The following is a 21,863-nucleotide window of genomic DNA, read 5'->3' on the forward strand; positions in this document are numbered from 1 at the left end:
ACTGTCTCGGGGTTATCGGCCTACTGGGGTTCATGGGTGTCGATCCGTAACTGATACCTATTCATCAGGGGGGGGGATGATCTATTCATTCATCCCCCCCCCCCCTGATGAATAGGTATTACGTAAGTATCGACACCCATGCTGGGGTTGGTCCAAATTAATGCCTAAATCGTCGGTACATTATACAAGCCAACTACCAGTGTATCTGAAATGACTATACTTCGACTGCAAGAGCTTATGCAATTCAACCTCTTTTTATATTCTCCTTAATTTATGAACGATTTTGTTCTGGATATTTAGCTTATAGATTTTTGTTCCTTTTCTGAATAAGATAAGGACGGTTGCAGTGCTTAAAAGCCTCTTTTTAAATTTTTACATTCGCATTAATCAAGAGGCGGATCCAAAGGACAAACCAAATTTTACCATAGTGACCCCCGCCCCCCCCCCCCCCCCCCCCCACTCCGAGATTGGACGGACCCCATGCGTGTTACCAAAATGTCCTTTTGGTAACAAAAGTAAAAGGTCGACCCGTATTGACTTTACACACCGGACTTTTGCTGAAAAGGGAGGGGGGGGGGTGCTGAAAAAGGCTCGTACAACAAAAGAAAAAGGTCGACCCGTATTGACTTTACACACCGGACTTTTGCTGAAAGGGGGGGGGGCGGTCGCTTGGAACACGCATATATGCGTACCCTAAATAACACTGAGTGGGGGGGGCGGGAGTGACCCCCCCCCCCCCCCCCCACGAAATTGAATTTAATAAGTAACAGTAATTTTGTTTCTATTTCTCTAATCCCCCCCCCCCCCTCTGTATATTTTTTAATACTGACAGGTATACTGACGCTATTCATGCATGGTTGCACTTATATTTAGACTCGAGACTAATTCGACCCCCCAGCCCTCCCTCCCGACCAATCCACCATTAAAAATTGCTCAAAACTCATTTTACGCGTATATAGGCCCGCTAGATGGCTTTGTACCCAAAATATTATTTGGTTTCAGAGCTAGTCTAGTCGAGTGCAGTGCTAGTGCAGTGAGTGCAGTGTCGAGTGAGACTTTCCGTAAAGAAGGTAAGGCTGCCTTTTGCTTTTTATCGAGTTATACTTACAATCAATTGTACTGAAGTTTGATTTAAATACATAATACCATCATCAGGTTTTTTAATAATGAAAATTTCTAGATAAAATGCTACAAAGCCTAGCAAGTGACGACTGTTGGATTTAACAATAGTTTCATACTGAGTAAACACTGGCTCACTCGCAACAGACCTCCGAGCCTTGCCTGACCGGTTGTTGGCGGGGGCCGTGTGCCGCTGTCTTCCCTCGCGATTAGGCGACGGATGGTGGTGGTGGTGGTGGTGGTTATTTTACCTGACAGCTACGATACGAATACGAAAGCATAAATGCTTGTAAGTAAGCTACCTGACGGGCGACGGCTTTAGGTCCTCTCCGAGGAACCTGGTATTATGAGTCTACTGTCAAACTTGCTTACAGAATACAGCCACATCGTCTTCATTGTGTGCATTTGTGTGCTATTTGTGTATTAACTAGCAATTGCTGCCTAATATAGCACGTAGTGGGGGGCTAGCAAGCCTGATCTATCGCAAATGGGAATCGGCACAAAACAATAGTCAATCTATGCAGCATCAATGGCAGAATTAGGATTGCTCAGTGTCCCTACACAAAAGCTTTGAAATACGAATAATTTTCAGTCTTTATTAACTTCGGTATAACCCTTTTAATAGACTAGACCCTATATCTATAAATTTTAATTTTACACTGGGAACATTTAGATAATAAAGTTGTGATAAAAAACTATCCATGAAATAATGTAGCACAGGGAGATCATTAATCTGCAGCACATACGATTGAAAGTTATAATTAACATAACCATGATTAACAGCTAGTATTTTGCATCTCGCAACATACATGTACATGTATGGTAAGGCACAGGTCTTTTCTTTCTTTTTTTTTGTATCAACTTAAAAATATGTTAGGAATGTTGGATCTCTATTAGTCTAATTCAATTTTGGCAGTTTCTTCATGATGATTAATTAATTAAGATATTAACGGTTTTGTGCAATTTTAATTTGAAATAATGTTAGATACATGTAATCAGGTAATGTTTTGTTTGAAAATACATACTATTACAATGTGGTACGTCATTTTGATTGAATTATGTGTGATTAAGGGAACTGACTAGGCCTGAATACAGAAGTTTAAGGCTTCTAAGTAAATCTTAAATTCAGGTAAAGATATTGCAAATTTCAGTCCTTAAACTAACTTACCATAATTTGATATATTTATCATGCAGTAGGTAACTTGTTTGGACCTGCAAAAACTTGCTGGATGTATACCTGGGGCAGTATTCTGAAAACTATGTTAACTTGCATGTTAAGTCCCAGTTTGAACATACATAAAAATTGGTATTCTGAAAACTATGTTAAGGTTAAGTTATCTTTTTATAGGATACACCCCTGACACACCCATTTTCATTGATTCTCAAATGATATGCTGTTAAAATATACTATTAGCCAATCATGTTTTATGTTTGATAACATATGCATTTTCGTGAACTATGGCACATATTTATTGAGTATCATCAATTAATATGCACTAACTTTGTCATGAAAGTGTTCATTGTTCATGAAATGTTACATTATTCCTTTCTTTGTTTTATGTATTAATATCTTTTGGCTAAAAAAGTTTTTAGAATACCAAAACTGCAATGTATGTTATCTATCATGTTTAGTCCATGCATGATGCTTGCGTAAAGTTATATGTATGTCAAATGACAACTCTTACTTTCCCTATAAAATCAACAGAAAGTATTTTTCCTGTAAAAATAGTACAGAAATTCTGCACAACTGCCTAAATTTTCTTATATAGTTTTTTTTACACTTGCAGTGGTATTTTATTACACTCTAAGAGAGAAAAAAATAGTAATCTGTATATATACCAAAAGATTATGAGCAGAGAGGAAGATCCCTTGACCTTAAGAGGAAGTTTACTTTAAACTTTAGTTCTTATTATGACAGGCTTACAAATGTATACTCTGTTCCTACTCTCCATGTTTTTGAGCTGTTTCGAAAGAAATTTACCCTGTAAGCGTTGACAAACACAATTCTATGAAGAAATGTTTTGTTCGAACAATTCTTTAGGATACATATGTTTAGCATCTATGATGGAAAATTTATATTTTAGCTCCTCCTACCAATTAAAGAAGCAAACAAACACACAAAGATTTGAGAAAGAATGGAATCATTTTCGTAAGTTTCGTTCTATAGCCTTTGTGGTTCACTGCTAGGTGGGAAAGGAGAAAGAGAAACTTTTCCTTGCAAATTAATTTTGTCTACCGTACTACTTTCATTTTATATAAAAAAAACCTTATTGGCATATATGTAGCCAATATTTTAGCCAATATATTTTTTTTAAACCACTGGTTCAAAATAGATCTACATGTACATGTAATTGGTGAGTATGTGAAAAAACTTATGTATGTCCATCTACTGGTACTTTGTTTTAATAAAGATGCATATATGGGCTTTGCATAGTCTTGAAATTTGAATATTTTATAGTTTGCAGGAAAAGATCTGAGCCATGGCATCATACAATAATGAACCAGCTCGGAATCCCAATATGACCATCAACTGCAAAGAGCCGTTCAATGCAGAACCTCCAACGACTGTCCTGAGGGAGCACTTTGTTACTCCTAATGATCAGTTCTATATCAGGAATCATGCACCAGTTCCCAGCCTGGATGGTAGAACACACAGGTCAGTCAGTACATACCCTCTACAGTATTAACATTGGACTGCAGAGCTCTTGTTTGATATGGGTTTGCTAGCTGGGCATATGGCATGTGGCATATGGCATGATCACATTAGTACATTATTTGTTAAGGTTGCTAAATTCATTAGTGGTCAGTCACATGGGACAGTAATTACAATTAGATATTTTAGTGGCCAATTGTGCAGCAAAGGCAGGACATTTAAAGGTAATACAAAGTTTTGGTATGGTTCATGAATTTGGTTCAAATGAACATATTGGAAGCATATGCGATCATACAATATTCAGTGATCGTTGTCGCGGTTGAAATCGACTTTAAAGTTATGAAATTGTAAATGATAAACACTTTATGTTGAATAGTTTCCTCTCAAGGTATAGATATTAATTAAGCTATAAAACAATGTTTATTGACTAAAATCGACCGATTAACTATTCCCGTTCGGAAATTATATACCACAACTACATATTCTGAGATTTTCATGGTCACAGCTACTATTGTACAGCCGTAGGCGCTTTTTGAAATCTATCAAAATTTACCGGGAGCACCAGTAAATCTTTATATTCAATTTTTCTTGAAAACTAAAAGTGTTTTAGGGGCTAAAATTTCTAGTGCTTTTAATGTACATCCACAAGGGCATCCAAATATATCAAAATTGTAAAGAATCACTATCCACCCATTTTTCAAAATTTCCCAAAACTTTGTAATACCTTAAGTTGCCCAGTGTGATTTTAGGTAGTCTATGGCACCTGGGTTACCATTAATTTGAGACCTGATGTTTGATTGGAATTTAATACGTTCAGGCTAAAAGGCTTTTACTGCCTTTATATAGATCACCAGTTGCAATACATACAGGTGTACTGAGAATATCATCAACCACTGCAAATACACATATATTCATATAATGCAATCTGATTTATATATTCATCTTTCATGTAAATAAGATTGCATAACAGTAACACCTAATTTAATAATTAATGTCGATTTGTAATTGTATGTATTATGAAATTGTGCTCCTGCTTGTAATTTGAAGAAATTATACCCCAATTATGGTTTCCTGTTTGACAGTATTTCAAACAACTTTTGTGTAACTAATGATCATTCATGCACTTTATTATATAATAGCATTTGCAGATATATTTTAAATCCTGTTTGTTTCATGTTGCAATTTATTCTGGCCTCACACCAAATAAGCTTGATATTAATTCCCATTTCAGAGCATATGTCACAAGCAATAGCCCCTTTCTATATCAAACCTTCAATAACCTAAAAATGTACAAACTTAAACTTCAGAATTTTGCTGTTGAATAATCGTGTGCTTTCAACTACCGGTACATGCAAATGTAGTCTCTTAATACCCTTTTTGAACATTATGTTTTGGGGAAGTTTGCCAATTTCCTACGTTAGGAGGGAAATCTGAGTCAGGAATTGAGGAAAATCAATGTAACAGATTCCCAGGGCTGCATACGTGCATATCCTGGTATAAGTTTAGGAGGGTATGAATTAAATTGAATTGAATTTATTTATTCACTGTAAACTCACATCAGTCTAAAAAGACTGCATTCAGCAAGTCCGTGTAAAAAACATAAAACAGATCACAAATACATATACATCAGTAAATACATAGGAAAACTACTTAAAAGTGACATACATGCATAAAATACAAAAATTAATAACAAACTATTGCATCAAATAAAATAACAAGCATAAAGATATATGATATAAAAGGTTTCATATGAATAAATTAGGAAGAACAAAATTAAGTAAGAAGCTAAGATATTAAATGAAAATTACAGACATAGATAATATGTGTCATTAAAAAAGTGTAATTTTAATCAATAGGCATAGGGGAAGAGTAGAATGGGATAGGATGAGAAGAGAACAAAGAAAGAGAGAATGTGAAAAAATAGAGATAGAAGAAGAAGAGGGTGAGAGTGACAGACTAGTACAATGCATCTACCTCCAGTTCAAATTGCCGGGTAGTTGACAAGAGACGAATTCTTTCAGGTAAGGCATTGAATGATTGGACACTTGAATAGATTCGTTTGAAATTGGTTTTGGGTTTTTCTAAAGTGAGTATATTAACAGAATTCCTGAGCCTGTGGGTGTATTCTTTTAGGGAAATGCGTTCGCATAATGATTTAGGAAGCAAATTATGTACTAGTTTAAAGATTAGTGCTAAGGCATGTTTTTACCAACGTATATCAACACGGTCAACTTTTAGGATAGAATAGAGCAGATTTGTGCTGAAACGGCTATCGACAGACAGAACTACTCATAGTGCTCTAATTTGATTTGCTTAAGATGAGTTTTGCAAGCATTTCTCCATAATGCCGAACAATAATACAAAATGAGGTTGCACAAGGGTTTTATATAACAATACGGCTGTATCTTGCAAAATTTCTGGTCTCACACGTTTTAAACAATATATACTGGATAGCGCTTTTTTTCTTTACGTGTGTGACTTGATCTTGCCAATTAATTTCTCATTTAAAATAACTCCTAGATATTTCATTGTCTTAACAGTTTTTAGAGGGATTCCGTTTATCTGGATATTGATATTACCAAAAGACCTTCGTTTACGATTTGATGTAATAACCATGAATTCACACTTCTTTTCATTCAATAAGAATAAGGTATATGATTGTAATTGAAACAAAGTAGGTAAGGAGACCAAGCTGGTGTACGTGCGATACGTGAAAAACCAGTTTGTCAAACCATAAATCAATGTTTGAATAAGGCAAAATTAATATCTTCATAAAGATGAGTTATGCCTGTCACACAAGCTTTTCCCAGGTCAAGAGAGACGAAGGTGCCTTCTCACCTGTTAAACAATATTCTATACCCTACTTGCAATAGTTGACATGTAGCTCCTATTGTTTACTTCGCTAACATTTGGACTTTGTAGTCGATGTACACATGCCCAGATACACTTGCTTTTCATTATGCAGAGTAAGCAGAAACACATTTTGTGGTCTGATATTATTTCAAGGACTTCAGTGTTCATACTTTGTACTGTCAGTGTAGCTTAGCTTCCAAGTAGAACTGATTTTCAGTATACCCCGGTATAGTACTTGAATTTAAAAATAATAATGTATGTTCTATACAAAAAAACAGATCCAATTCATTGCTCGTCTCTTCGTCTGCTACAAAATAATGATTTTCAGCCTTTGAGTACTGAAATGTTCAGTTGAAAATTGGCAGCTCCTGTCTGGTTTTAATTGATGTTTACAGGAAGTGAAGAATGATCCCATTAAACAGCCTACATCAGCAGAACTTATCTAATCTGTATATGCATTGCAGGCCTATATAATGTACGATTTATATGCACACATGTTCTCATGTCTTCCTCGTAAAGCACGTTGTATGATAGGACATAACATTGTGACATAAACAATTCAACTTACACCTGAATTTATAAACTCACATTTTTATTTCATGTACATTGTATTTTATAAAATAATGTTTTATAACTTTGCTCTGTCCAAAGAGATATTATCGGCATTCAGCATCCCAATGTATAGAAATTTGAGAGGGTAACTTTAAAAAATACTTATTAGTAAAGTGTTAGGAATCAAAGTTTTGTGCAGTTTTCTATGTGGGATCAAATTCTGAAAGTTTTTCATACTCAAATCGTATTAATTTCACATACACGTTACTTCAATATCATACAACAATTATGCTTTCACTGATGAGGGTCTCTGAATAATCAATTAATTGAAATGATAATCAGATAGTTTACTGCTAGAGATTTGTCAATTATTATACAAATGTAATTGTGAGTATTACTATACTTGGCCAAATTACTATTCTTTCATACTTCATACATGTTGTAGTATCACATGTAATTCATTCATTACTTACAAAATGATCAATGAATGACAGGCATGCCAAACCCATATTTGACCCTGGCAATTATCAGTGATTATCTTGGTATTTTGACAGAGTGACTGTGGATGGATTGGTGCCACGTCCCCTGGAACTAACAGCTGAGCAACTGAGAACATGGTTTCCTCAGGCAACGGTTATGGCAACTCTAATGGTAATGAACTTTCTGTTGAAGAGAACGCATTGGTGCTACCGGTATATGTATATTTGCTTGACTAATGCATGAAGCATCATTTAATGTTGAATTATACCTGGTTCTGCCTATTTTATCATATATGTCAAAAAAAGTTTTTTTCTCCTTTATTGAGTTAGTTATATACTTCTATATTTATTTATTTAAGGATTGATTGATAATTGATTGATTGATCAATTTTTAAATTTTTTATATAAATCGATAAATAAATAAATAGTGAGTATCTCTAAAAATGATTTTCACCAAATTTTGGTGATCTTAATCCCTTGATTCTTTTTTTTTTTAGTGTGCAGGAAACAGAAGAACGGAAATGTCCGCGATAAAACAAGTCAGGGTGAGTATCAAGAAATTTATCTCAGAAGAAATACATATCTTGATTATATAAAAATCCCTTGAAGATCTGTACACTACTTATAAAATGACATGACATGACATCATGTTTAATAGAAACTCATTGCATGACACTAAAGAAAACATTTTTGATATGGGTATTTTTGTCCAGAGCACATACTGGCCCATTATTTCAGAATTTCAATATTTTACCAATATGAGCTGTGTAATTATCATATTGTTATTTTATGTATTACCATTAAACTTTCACTCTTTGTTAAGATGAACATTTTTACATTCACAATTATAATACTAGGGCAGAATCTGATTATCTAAAATCCTCCTTATCTCGAAAATCACTATCTCACAATTGCCCTGTATTCTGAAAAAATTTACCTGAAAATATTAAAAATGTTCAATCCCTGAATATAATCAAATCCAAACTAAAAAAGTTGATTATGTTATTAACGTGATAAATAATTACTATGTTTATCATGTTTGTGTTTTTTATATTTTTTTATATAAATGTGTAAATAAATCAATTAAATTAAATTCAGTTCAATTAACCCATAGCCTGCCATGAGGCTGCATGCACGCTACCTATTGAGTGCCATGTGCGTGCAAGGGCGCATTCGTAATATCAGTTATTGTTCATGCTCATTGGGCTGTGCTGTGTGTTTTGCACTCGCCATTCATAGAACCATCGCGTTAATCAGATTATCTCCAAAACAACCTGGCACAGTGGGGATTAGCCCCGTGGCACGATAAGAGTTAACATTATTTATAAACTAGATATTCTCTAGCACTAATGTTTGAAGGAAGTTTAAGGAAAGAAATATGCTATCAACACTTCGCAGTTTCATTAGGTTTGCCTGATCTGTCAAGTTACATGTACCTCATATTTCTTCTAAAACTTGTAGTGATCATTTTGCTAATTATGTCTATGACAGGGTGTTGTTTGGGGGCATGCTGCTGTCAGTAATGCTATCTGGAGAGGGCCTAGACTGAGAGATGTGCTGCTTATGGCAGGAATTGAGAAGGTAATATGAATGAAATCAATCATATCTTTTCATCTCAAATTAATTATTTTCTAATTCTTAGATGTAGTTGTATCATTAGGCCAGTTGCTTACCGATAGCTGTTCTCTAACTTCTGTTCGTGACTAATAAATAAATGTTCTCTAAATTCTGTTAGGGACTCGTAAATAACAAAGATGACTTTCATTGATATTTTGAATCTCAAATTCGTAAACACATAGCTTAGAAATGATTATGCTCTTTTCTAATGATGGACAGTGATTGGCATGTTATGGAACATATAAATGAATTCAAAACACTATGGCGTGGATTCTGCTACATATTTAAACATGTTGTTGGGTTTCAGCTCCGTCAAAATTGAGTTTAACAAAGGAAGTTAAACCAAAGTACCAGTATCATTTTTCCTTTTATTCAACATAACTTTATCCCAATGTTTGGTTTCAGTGAGCTATATGTAGTAGAATTCTGGCCTTTGAGTTAAGGACATTTTTTAATGTGTTCATAATTGGAAAAATCAGTAATTTTCATATTTGACATGTTTGATATACTATAGTGGTATGCTCTTTGAACCTATGTTGTTGTTAATCTTTATTTTTATCCTTTTTTGTAGTTGGAGTCTAGATGGGAGGACCTACATGTTGATTTTGAAGGAGTTGATGTCTGCAAGGAAGACAGAGGCTATGGGTCATCAATACCCCTATTGAAAGCACTGTGAGACCAATAGCTTTGCTTGAATTTCAATGATTTGTTTTGATTTAGTAGTGATAAAACATCATTTTATCATTCTGAAGTATGGTGATACGAATGGCTATAGGGACCATGGAAGTGTTATGGTATTACATATCAAATCATGAAAGTAACAGTTTGGTTTCAGTTCATCTGAATTATCTTATCCTTACAGCAATACTACCAAATAAGGAGTTTAATATATATATATATATATATATATATATCCATTCTTATTCTCCATATCATACTAAAATCATTTTGACTGTTGATGGTTTGTTGTAAGTGTCTTAAAATGTTTTGATGATAGTAATCATTTATCTTTGTTGTCAATTCAAATTGTGGAATCTTTAGAGGCATAATGTACAAACAATAGTATTGCTTATCATACAATATCAATGATTGGAAGTGTAAGACATGATAATGGTTTTGTATGCTTTACAGGTTTTTATTAATTTTACAAACTCTTCAGATTGGAACAATACGTCTTGTTACTTTTAATGTCACTGCTCTCTCTGACTTCATGCATTTTGTTTGTGTGGTTTGTTTAAGTATCTTACTGTAAAACCTTATTACCTTGAGTAAATACATTTAAAAAAAATTTTTTTTACTATGTACAATTGCTTTGGCTGAATTTTTCTGGGACCTTTCCTCTGTGTGATGGATACACCACCTCATGTTAATTTTTTTGGCCTCAACTTAATGAAATTGTTGCTCATGTTTGGTTTGTTTGTAACAGAGACCCCAGAGGTGATGCCATTGTTGCCTTGGAGGTGAGTATGTTTTGATGTTGAATTGAATCATAGACCTACTTCGTAGTAGGTCCATTATTGAAGAGAAGGATGAGATCTGGTAAAGATGAAAGTATAAGTATTTGTATTATTTGTAATCCTCTTTAGATGCTCTGATAATCATAATGTGACTATGAATAGATTACAAGTTTGGACAAACGTGTGTGCAGTCCTACTGTGGATAGCATCTTACACTTTGTTTATATTATTATTTTTATATCAACAGTAGTATTGCTTGGTGAAAGCTTTACTTTTTAAATATTTCATTATTCTATATATGTTATAAATGGTCATAGAATCTACATTGTAGATGTTGATACAGGTAAAAAGTGCTTCCTTTGTGATATTCTTTTAGATGAATGGCAGTGAGCTTCCTCGAGATCATGGCTATCCTATGAGGATTGTGGTACCAGGTGTTGTAGGAGCAAGGTAAGAGAAAACTAAAGAGGTGGAAAAAGGCACAAGGATTGAGAATTGATTCAGATTTCTCTATCAAGGATGTTTGATAAACTTCAGGTATTATGTGCTTATTATTATTATTAAATAATTAGGACAAAATCTTGAAGTAATATTGCAATTTTACTTGGTATGAATAAGCTAAAACACTCGTGGTTCTAAAGCATTTAAATTCAATAGAATTCCAATCGCAATTTGCTAAGTAATCTTTGCTAATTATATTGAAGTGAATAGAGTATAGCATTCTTTGATTTTCTTTTTTTCTGTGCAAACAGATCAGTGAAATGGTTGAAATCCATCTCGGTTCTCGGACATGAATCAACAAATTATTTCCAGAAGAGGGATTACAAACTCTTCTTGCCTCATGTAAGTGTTGTTTTTCTATCAAGAATATAATCTACCCCTAATCAAGGTTTTCCTTTTGAGGTGCATTTTTTCACATCTGTGAGTAAGCTTTAAATTCCATAAAGGACAAATTATATTCACTTGATAACTTTGTGTAGTCTTTATTTAAAAAATAATTGTTAAGCTTTTTTTTTATATAGCGCTTATCACAATGTCTCTAAGCGCTTTACAAATATACTATTACCCCGGTCATTGGATTCAGTCCTTGCCCACACACTGTGTGCACAATCTCCACTCCCTGGAGAGCATTCCAGCCAGGCGTTACTTGACGCTCAAAAACTGTATGACCAACAATGACGGTCGCATCCTACCGGGTACCCATTTAACACCTGGGTGGGGAGTAGCAAGTGCAGGTTAATATCTTGCCTAAGGATATTAGTGCCGTGTCGGGATTCGAACCCTTGACCTTCGCATCTCCAGTCAAGAGCCTTAAACCACTCGACCATGACACTCCCAGTAGTCTTACTCTTCTGCTAATCAATGCAATAAAAGGTTTATTAGGTAAACATGCAAATGCAAATAAGAATATACAGAAATATTGTGAGATAAAATCTGTCTACAAGCCAAATTGCAGATGTTATCACAAATGAAAAGATTGCAAACATCATGTATAATGAAATAAGAGTATGTGAACAAGACAAATAAAATCAAGTATTACTAGTTCAATTGAATTCTAAAAAACTGATATATGTATACAATTATCTAAAAAAGGATAATAGTATAATACATGAGTGAATTGAAAGAATATGGTTTTAGACTAGTCTAGAGAAAGAGAAAGGGGAAGGTTGGGACAAGGGAGAGGGAAGGAGAGAGAGAGAAAAAAAAAAGAGAGTGAGAGGATAAGAGAGAGAGAGAGAGAGAGAGAGAGACATACAGACGGATGAAGAGAGAGAGAGAGAGAGACGTACAGACGGATGAAGAGAGAGAGAGAGAGAGTGAGAGAGAGACTTGGCATGGGTTCCCCTGTGTTGAAAAAAAAAAGGCTGAGCTGTTCTGCTACAGGTGAAGCAGTCAGGAAGATAATGATGAAAGAAGATAATGCTATTATGAAAAGATTGTGATCATGTAGATGGAAATAATGGTAATGATAAAATGCAAGAATTTATAATTAGCAGTATTATGTATAATTCAGTCAAGGTGAAGGTAATGATAATATTGATGTTAAATATGCCGCTGATGATGCTATGGCATTAATGGCATTATTGTAACCTTGGTGATCATGATTTCAGAGATGACAATCAGATATAAGATGTCATTTGGATCAATGAGAATCTTGAAAATGAATTTGTAGTTTCTTGCTATGTAGCACTATTTTATTTATATTTCAAAGGCAGAATGTGCAAAACGCTACAAAACCTGACCTTTCATTTCCAACTGATGTCATGACCTCTGGTTTTGATTGCTGCAGGTTGATTGGGACACTATAGATGATTGGTGGGAGAAGTCACCATCCATCCAGGAAATACCTGTCCAAGCAGCTGCCACCAGACCACAGCAGGGAGAAGCTATCACCCCTGGCACACCTTATACCATCAAAGGATATGCCTTATCTGGAGGAGGCAGGAAGTATGCACACTATCTAATATCTCAGTATTACCACCAAACGAAATGCCTCAGTCACACTGCCAAACTAAATACTTTGGTCGCACCACCAAATGAAGTCCAAATCGACCGATTCTTTACTGTTCAGGTCAAAGTAATTTTTGTTTGTGGTCTCTTGTCGATCTGGTGTCTACCTTGTCAGTGTGACTGAGGTATCATCAAATATTCTTTACATGTTGAATATTAGTTGCTCAGATTCAGAAGAGCATTAACTCATATCCTTCATTTTCAAAAACTGAATGCTAGAAGTTTATAATGGCCTAATATATTTTCTTAAACTCACTCTTTTATCGCGGTAGAGGTTTACGGTACACCATGTGTAAAGTCCTAGAAGGACTAAGGAAAGTGGATAGAAAATAGAAGTGAAATAGAAAGGTGAGAAAGTGGAGGTTGGAAGGAAGAGTATCTTTCGGAAGTGAGTATAGTCCTGAAAAGGACTGTAAACCAGAAAGTTGTAGATAGGATGAGAGGTTTGAGTAGAAGACTGGATTGTAAACTCTTTTATGTTGTGTACTTTGGTAATGTCAGTCAAGCAAAGCACTACATATTAGCATCTGTACAATTCTGTATTAAAATGTAGACCATATGAAAGCAGGGTATACAGCTGTTAAAGATGCAAAACATAGATTAGTGGTGACACCATAACACTTCATTGTCTACACCTGGGCTCATATTTATAAAACCTTACTAAGCCTAGTTGACAACTAAAATGCTCTTTAGCTGTAAATAGGTACAAGTAGATATTCATAAGTTTGCAACTAGACCCTATTCACGAAGCCTAGTTGGCAACTAAATATATTCTAGTTGTCAACTACAGGGTAATGATATTCATAAACCAGACTAAGGCAAATTGGAAAATAAATATCATCTCAAACTTAGAGTTGATGTAGAGTACCTCTAAATCACTAGTCGCCACTAGTCATCTCATCACGGACTATCTGACTTAGGGGCAACAGTGGTCAGGATTTCATAGAATTTGAAGAGATTTGTCACAGAAAGAGAATAGAGAAAATATATATCAGGATAGGAGGAATTCCCACAGACATATGTAGTGATGCAGAATACCTAAGTGCTTTAGATATCTGTAGGAAAGTTATCTTAATATTCATACACAGGGCTCAAATTAATTTTTTGTCCACGGGGGCTCTTCCCCCGAAAAAAGAGCCCCCGTGAGCCTTCTCACGGGGGCTCTTTTATTACTGACGGGGGCTCTTTTTTATACAAATATCCATTGAATTGGTACCTATGATACTCCTCAATTATTTGCTATTTCATCATTATCATTTCAATCAGCATTTTCCCTCTTACAAATTTACAAGCTACATAGCTGTTACTGGCCTGTGTATATAATATATACGCATACAACACTGATCTTTATGATGTCTTTAACGTGACATATCTTCTTCTCCCCTTGCAAACGAAAAATAAAACATGGTCGTTAAAAGGGATTAACCCTTACTGTACTGAGCTATTTTGAGCACCCACTGACCGGGGGGGGGGGGGGGCCTGGGAGGCCCCCCCCCCTATGATCTCGGCCGTCGATTGTCCGATGAACACGAAAATTTGCATGTTTGTAGATATTTACGTAAGGAACAAGATGGTATAATTAGTTTTTTCCGAATGTGCAAATTTTTGTCGTTAGCCTAATTAATTATGCAAAATGCGCTAATTTTATGCATTTTACAGAAAACGTGTCAAACTCCACTTTTTGAATGTTGAAACTCATTATTCATATGAAACTTCTAACACAAAAAAGTTATTTAAATGTAATTAATAATGATAATTTATGCAAATTTTGATGGATTTTAATTTTTTTTTTTTTTTTTTTTTGATGACATGCGCATACTAATTGTTATGTAACGCCTTACAGGTATATCCGATTTTGACGAAAATGGTATCAAAATGTGCGTAAGACTTGAGGAAAAAAAGTCATGAAACGACAATTCAAAATTCCAAGCGGTTGCGGCGCAATCTCCGAAAATGTCGAGGGGGGGGGGGCTCCCAGGCCCCCCCCCCCCAGTACAGTAAGGGTTAAGCGACAAATAATGATTGTGATTCAAATTGATGCGAATATTTGTTTGAATAAGCACTGCTATTCACCCGAATCTTTTTTGTAAAAACAACTTTTACAAATCTCAGCCATGCTTACTGAGTTGAGACGTTCCATTCAATTTAAAATACCCATTACATAATACACTTTTCCTAATCTCATAGTGATATTACAGCACAGTGGCAGAATTGCATGGCCGAGATTTGTAAAAGTCGTTTTTACAAAGAAGATTCTGGTGAAAAGCATTGCTTATTCAAAAAAAATCCTTGCATCAATTTGAATCACAATGATTATTTTTCGCATGGTCCTTTTATTAAACAACCTTGTTTTCTGTTTTGTTTGCAGAGGGAGAAGAAGCTATGTCACGTTAAGAAATCATAAAGATCAGTTGTATTATGCGTATATACATATGATACCAGAACAAATGTTGATTATCAGAATGTCATTTTGGAATACCTCTATACAAATACAATGTCTTTAGCCCGTATCAGTATTAGTATGATCCAATATAAAGCTTTTATTCTTTATTTAATTCAGTATAATGCTTTTCCTCAAAAATAGTTTTGCTATTTTTTTAGGGTTGAGACGCTAAGAAATGGTTTCAAATGTACATTACACGAACCCTGAATCATTGCAAAATGATGGTGGTTCTCTCTCTCTCTCTCTCTCTCTCTTTATTTTAATCATGCATTATCAACTACATATAAAGCAGCAACCAAAAACTTCGGGTTATCTGAGATAGGTGACAGTAAGAGTTTAAAAAAAAAGTCATTCTAAAACGGCGCTTCACTTCCCCCCGCCTTTTGAAAAAAAAAAAAAAAATAGATTAGAAGTCCTCTCCAGAATCCCCCTCCCCCCGCTTTGATATCACATTTTCACTTGGCAGCCCAAGGGGGCCGGGGGGGGGGGGGGGGTGGGAGGAGGGGGTTAAACCCCTACCCCCCCCCCCCCCCCCCCCCCCCCCCCCGCCGTAGATCTGCCCATGTTACCATATCATTCCAAGCAGGGGCGGCGATCCCGGGGGGGACACGTCCCCCCCCCCCTCAATTTTTTTAGGGGGGGGATCGTCCCCCCTGGAAATTTGAAAAAGTGCAAAACAAATTGTATAGCATATACTGAATAATGACTGCAACACACTTTTAGGCTCTGGAAGGCCCAAGAGTGCAGCGTTTAGACTAATAAAATTGCAAAAAAAATCTCGCTCGGTCGCTACGCTCCCTCGCATAACATCCTCGTAAAAAAATTCGCAGCTCGTCCCCCCCGGTCATTAACAGAAATCGCCGCCCCTGATTTCACGGCATTTTGGTCTTCCTCTTCTCCTCAAAAGCGACTTTTAGATTTGCGTGGACGTGGACGTGGACGTGTTACGTCCTTTTAAGGCACTAGCTGGCAATCACATGTGACGTCCTTTTAAGCACTGGCAGTGCCTTAAAAGGAGGTCACACGTTGCAGTCCACGTTCTCATCGTGCAAATCTAAAAGTCCCTAATATTGATTTACTGGTCGAGGTTCATTATTTGCTGAGAACGAAAAACTTCTCCAGGCCATGACCATGTTTCTGCCCTTGCCCGATCGCCTCCAGCTCCAACAGACATGGCGCGGCAGCGTGCACACGCACCGCTACTAACGGCGCAGTAGGCCTATAACCACTGCTGACGGCGGCACTGCACTGCGAGCTGAATCGGTAATACTAATAATAGGCCTACTCATAAAACGAGAAATCTTGCACGCTAATCTTAGTTCCATTTCATTGGTTTAAGGTTTGAAAATTGAAACTCAATATTGTGTTAAAGTTATAACAGAAAAGATTATCTTTATTTTATAATTCCACCGGGGCAATTTTTAATTTTGCAATCGCCCCCGTGAGCAACCTGACGGGGGCGATTTTGTAGCTCACGGGGGCGAATCGCCCACCGCCCCCGTGTATTTTGAGCGCTGTTCATACATCTGGTTTGTTTATCCCTCTTTTTGTGCAAATTATAATTCATGTGTGTAATTAATGTCATCTTAACTCAGAAAAAAATTTAGTTTTTTTTTTTGCCATTCTGAATTTTTCCCCTTTTTTTTGCCCCTTTTTTTTGCCATACATAAAGAACTGATAATTATGTTTGATAGTTATTTTGGCTATCTGGTAATCGTGTGTCTTCCTTCACCTAGAATCATTCGTGTTGACGTTTCTCTGGACGGAGGCAAGCGTTGGGATGTTGCTCGACTCTTTACCAAAGTGAATGAGAACCAAACGAAAGCCAACACCAAGTGGAGTTGGGAATTCTGGGAGTTTCCTGTCAAGGCCTTCCCTGCTCCTTGTGAAGTCGTGGTCAGAGCATGTAAGTTGCCCCAGCATCCAATTTTATGGTTCTAGGATGCGTACATCTGCAACAGTTGTTCCATGGTTCAATAATTTAATCAAATTCACAACTTCAGCCTGGACTCAACAGTATTCCTAACCCAATACTTGCTTTAAAACCCAATCGCAACCCTAACACTAACCCTAACCCTTAACTTATACTTTTTATGAAAAAAGCCTGGAGCACATGTTGGCAGAGAAAATGTCAGATAATCATCTATGCAAGTGCAAAAATATACAAAATTACAAGCAAATGATTCATGAACCAAATCAGATGTTTCTTATCAACTAAATTTGAAGAAACAATATGCCAAACATGAGCAGATGATATTGTAATATGTCAGAATTAAATTTATTCAAAATTTATGTATAGTTTTGGTCAAAGTCAAATGGGGGAAAAAGAAGAAAACTATATGTAATTTTACAATTGTAATTTGGGTAGAACGCAAACCCATAAAAGCTGTTGGATGTCTGCATTTCTGAGAAATAACATGCTTAATGTAGAAATCTTTCCTTTCTGGGATACCCTTTGTGTTAATGCTGGTTTTTGCATGATATTTTCATAGATTGAACTGTTTGTTAGCTTACAATTTATAGATAAGGTCTTATTGATGTTTATACATCATCTTTTAGGGCTTTAAGTCCTATACTTTAGCACAGACCTAACATCCTTTTGGCTCTCAACATAACGAAATGTAAAAATTAATCAATAATTGGAATTCTTTGATGGGACAAAAGGTTGTCTGGTCTGACAAGATTTGGTTGCTTCTTTTCAATATTTTGAATCTGAAGGAAGTCAATGATTATTTTGGTTTCTGACTATCTCGACCTTAACCATGCTCTTCACCAACACTTTATATACTGTAGCCTAGTCAAAATCTATGTCCCTTCTTGTGCTGTTAAAAGAGCATGTACCGGTAAGTTAACACTATCTGACAAGAGCAGCTGATGCATCTTAATTTTTGAGAGTTGAAGGAGTGATATAAACATTAATTGCTTGTTAATTGAGAAACAAAGGGGTTAATTATGGACCTAGATGATACCATACGGCAACAAGATAGTAGTTTCATATGGATCTATTATTTGTGGCTCATTTGTCCTTTCAATTTTTCTTTTCAATGCAGGGGATGATGCAAGTAACACCATGCCGGATGACATAAGCTCAATCTGGAACCTGAGGGGAGTATTGAATAACTCCTGGGTTCGTATCAAAGTTCCTGCCAAGGCTAAAATCTAAATCCTATGAAGAACAGAGGATCTGTCTTTGGCTTTCCATGTCTGGGATCCGCTGATCAATAATTCTTCAATACAGCATTAAATTGAAAGTATAGAATGATAGTTTATCACAGAAACTGCTGAGAAAAAAGTTTTATACTGTATACTGAGTATGCTCATACTATCACTTTCATCAGGATCATCATCATCATCATCATCATATGTTACAGCTGTATATTATGCTTTACAGCCTACCTAACCATGTTGGAATATACAACTAGAATGAAATTCTGCTTAAGGTACCAGATCATTCAGAGTAAAAAATCCATTTATTTGTTTCGTATTCATCCTTATGTAATTGTTTATCATGTAGATGGTTTGACATGATAATCATGTAATCAGACATATGTCAGGATTTTTAAAGGAGACGTTTTAAGTACATATTGTAGATTAGTTATTGATTAACTTGGATGCTTGATGGTAATAAATATAAGACTAATTAAAGAAATATATAACATGCCATTAACAAAAATAATATTAATAATTTTCCATCAATGTGTGAGTATTGCTCTCATTATTCATTTTTGTTAACACATTTGCTGTTTTTTAATATTTTTTATTTCATGAGAGAGAGAGAGAGGGAGCTATTCAATTGCTTCGTTATCCACTATAAATGTGTACTTTATTGTTTGAATCATTATAGCTTTACATGTTTATGTACTGATAATATGATTTATGTTATCTATTTTCATTTTTATTTCATTTCATCACTTTTACAAGACAATACAAAGTCAAGGTGCTGAATGGTTTTGATTTTCCTTATTACATTGAGAAGAACACTGAATATTTCATTTTAAAGTATTGATCTTAAAAACCCTGTTCCTGTGTTATTTTCTTGTGAAAATAACATTCAATGATTTCCACAACGAAAATACTGATCTATTAGATCATTAAACTGTTTGGTGAAAGTTGGCAGCTCTGTATAATGTAGTTTTCCACCCCTTTTCGTATTATGTATGACCCACTGTGCCTTGTAGATTATTAAGTTTGAATTTGATTTTGTTGTATTTGTTTGTGAAAAGGAATGAAATATAGTCATGGTGTCTAATGCTGCTTGAAATTAGAAGTGGGCTATAGTGAAATGGTAACTGGATATGACAATTAAGTACACTTTAGCATACAGTCATAGTTAGAGTAGGGGGAAACCCTGGTGTAATGGTCCACCCGCACACCCCAATCAGACCGAGTATACAGCATCTGCAAGAATCTTCAGTATTGAAGGAGGCAGATTATCTTGAAGAAGAAGAAGAACATAGTATGTTTATTGAAATGAAAAATAAAAGCAAAGTTTAATAAATGTATGTATAGGCTTATTGGACAAATGTGTACCGGTATGTGCAAAGAGTAGTGTGGAAATCACAGGAAACATCTTTTGTTCCTTGACATCCTCATCAGAGGTTTTGAACTTCTCAGACACAGAAGAGTGCTTGCCTTTCATTTTTGCTGAAACAATGTGTGTATTAATGATAGAGATAAGACAATGATGTATTTTGAAGTAAAATTACTCTTTTGTAAAGCCATGTTCAGTCCATATGAATAATTGTCAGTGCTCATGAAATCTTATTATACATTTTGCAAAGTTTTTTTGGAGATGCTTTTATTGCATTTTGTATTACATGTATGTAGCATTCTTGAATAACGGGTGTAACAGAAGTTGCAATAAATGTTTCTTTTGACTATTAGAAATGTCTAGTTGTGAAAGGATGTTCCATCACCAAAAGAATTAAGAAAATACAGACAGAAAGAATAAAAGTATATGATATTAGAAAAAAACAAGATATGTATATATGTGAATGGAACCAAACTCACCAAAAAGCATGCAATTTAGAGATTAGAACTAGCATACAACGGGATATATCGAATGGAATTTGTGAAGATATACCTAGGTCTGTTAAAGTTTGAAGTATTCATTTACGTCAGCTGATCAGTAAAACCCCTTGCTGAAAAATACACTTGTGCTTGTAAAGATTTTAAAGAGTATTTCAATTTGTGAGTATTTTCATTTGTGTGTCATTTCATCCATTGAAAATGAAATAATTAAATTATTCAATCATTAAATAAATGGTGTGATTTATGTTGCATAATGTATGTATCAACAGTACTACAGTATACAACAGTAGAGTTTTTAGTAAAAAAAGGGAAACAGGTAGAATGGATCCTCCCCTTTTTTGGTTACATTGTTCAGATGAGAAAAAATGGTTCTAAGGTAGTGGCTTCAATGCTAGATGTACAATTAAAGATAATCTGAAAGTTCAAGTGAAAACATACCATTATTAATGATAAATATTGGAAAAGCTGATCTGATCGATTCCTTAATTCTCCCAACAATATTATAACAATTTAATTACAAAGCAATGAACTGGCTATATATACCATTCCAGACATTTAAGTGTTGAAAGATTCTTAAACACCTGTCTTTTGTCTTAATTTCATGGAAAACGGTTGGGAAAACTCAAAAATGATTGGGAGAATTTACTGTTAGAGGGTCATGACCAGTGATGCCTTCAAAAAAAAAACATAAATATCTTTGTGGTTTGAAAATTTGCTCCGAATTTTTTGCATGCTAGAGGGTTAGTATATAATAAGTAACATATACAAAAATTACGCAGTTTTTCCATCAACCTTCAACAATGTTACCGAGTCACTTTAAATATGATTAAGAATTACTTTTGCAATCACTGAGGAGGAGGGTATTTTTTTTTTAAATTTCAGTTTGTGAATAAAAAGTGGGAGTACATGTATACAACAAAGAGGTTGCGTACTTATATAGTATAGAAAATTAGAAATATTGGACTCCACAGTATTCAAGCCTTCTTATTTTTTCTGTATACTTTCTCATACTCTTAGTACATATCCTAGTATCAATCCTTAGACCTTGTTACAATTTACATATGAAATATGAATTTAAATATTTGGCAAATTGGGCAGTACTTATTATAGTTCGATCATCTCTATAATACCCAGGATGGTATTCTGAA

General features: G+C 35.1%; 1 protein-coding gene across 1 annotated transcript; it reads left to right on the forward strand.

Annotated features, from left to right (window-relative positions):
* The first annotated feature begins 1,009 nt into the window (after positions 1-1,009).
* LOC586173 (sulfite oxidase) lies at positions 1,010-20,943 on the forward strand. The gene is made up of 12 exons (XM_785965.5): positions 1,010-1,070; positions 3,578-3,775; positions 7,732-7,828; positions 8,154-8,201; positions 9,148-9,237; positions 9,845-9,945; positions 10,700-10,733; positions 11,107-11,180; positions 11,483-11,573; positions 13,021-13,178; positions 17,421-17,590; positions 18,735-20,943. The coding sequence occupies exons 2-12, from the start codon at positions 3,600-3,602 to the stop codon at positions 18,845-18,847; spliced, it is 1,152 nt and encodes a 383-aa protein (XP_791058.2). The 5' UTR covers positions 1,010-1,070; positions 3,578-3,599; the 3' UTR covers positions 18,848-20,943.
* The last annotated feature ends 920 nt before the right edge of the window (positions 20,944-21,863 follow it).

The sequence above is a fragment of the Strongylocentrotus purpuratus genome, unplaced genomic scaffold (assembly GCF_000002235.5).
Source record: "Strongylocentrotus purpuratus isolate Spur 01 unplaced genomic scaffold, Spur_5.0 spur5_scaffold_6, whole genome shotgun sequence".
Classification (NCBI taxonomy): Eukaryota; Metazoa; Echinodermata; class Echinoidea; order Camarodonta; family Strongylocentrotidae; genus Strongylocentrotus; species Strongylocentrotus purpuratus.

Bases quoted from the DNA above. Each gene is read 5' to 3' on its own strand.
- LOC586173 (XM_785965.5), top strand. From the start codon at position 3,600: ATGGCATCATACAATAATGAACCAGCTCGGAATCCCAATATGACCATC. The intron at 11,181-11,482 runs GTAAGAGAAAAC...CTGTGCAAACAG, and splicing joins CCAGGTGTTGTAGGAGCAAG to ATCAGTGAAATGGTTGAAAT. The intron at 13,179-17,420 runs GTATGCACACTA...TCCTTCACCTAG, and splicing joins TTATCTGGAGGAGGCAGGAA to AATCATTCGTGTTGACGTTT.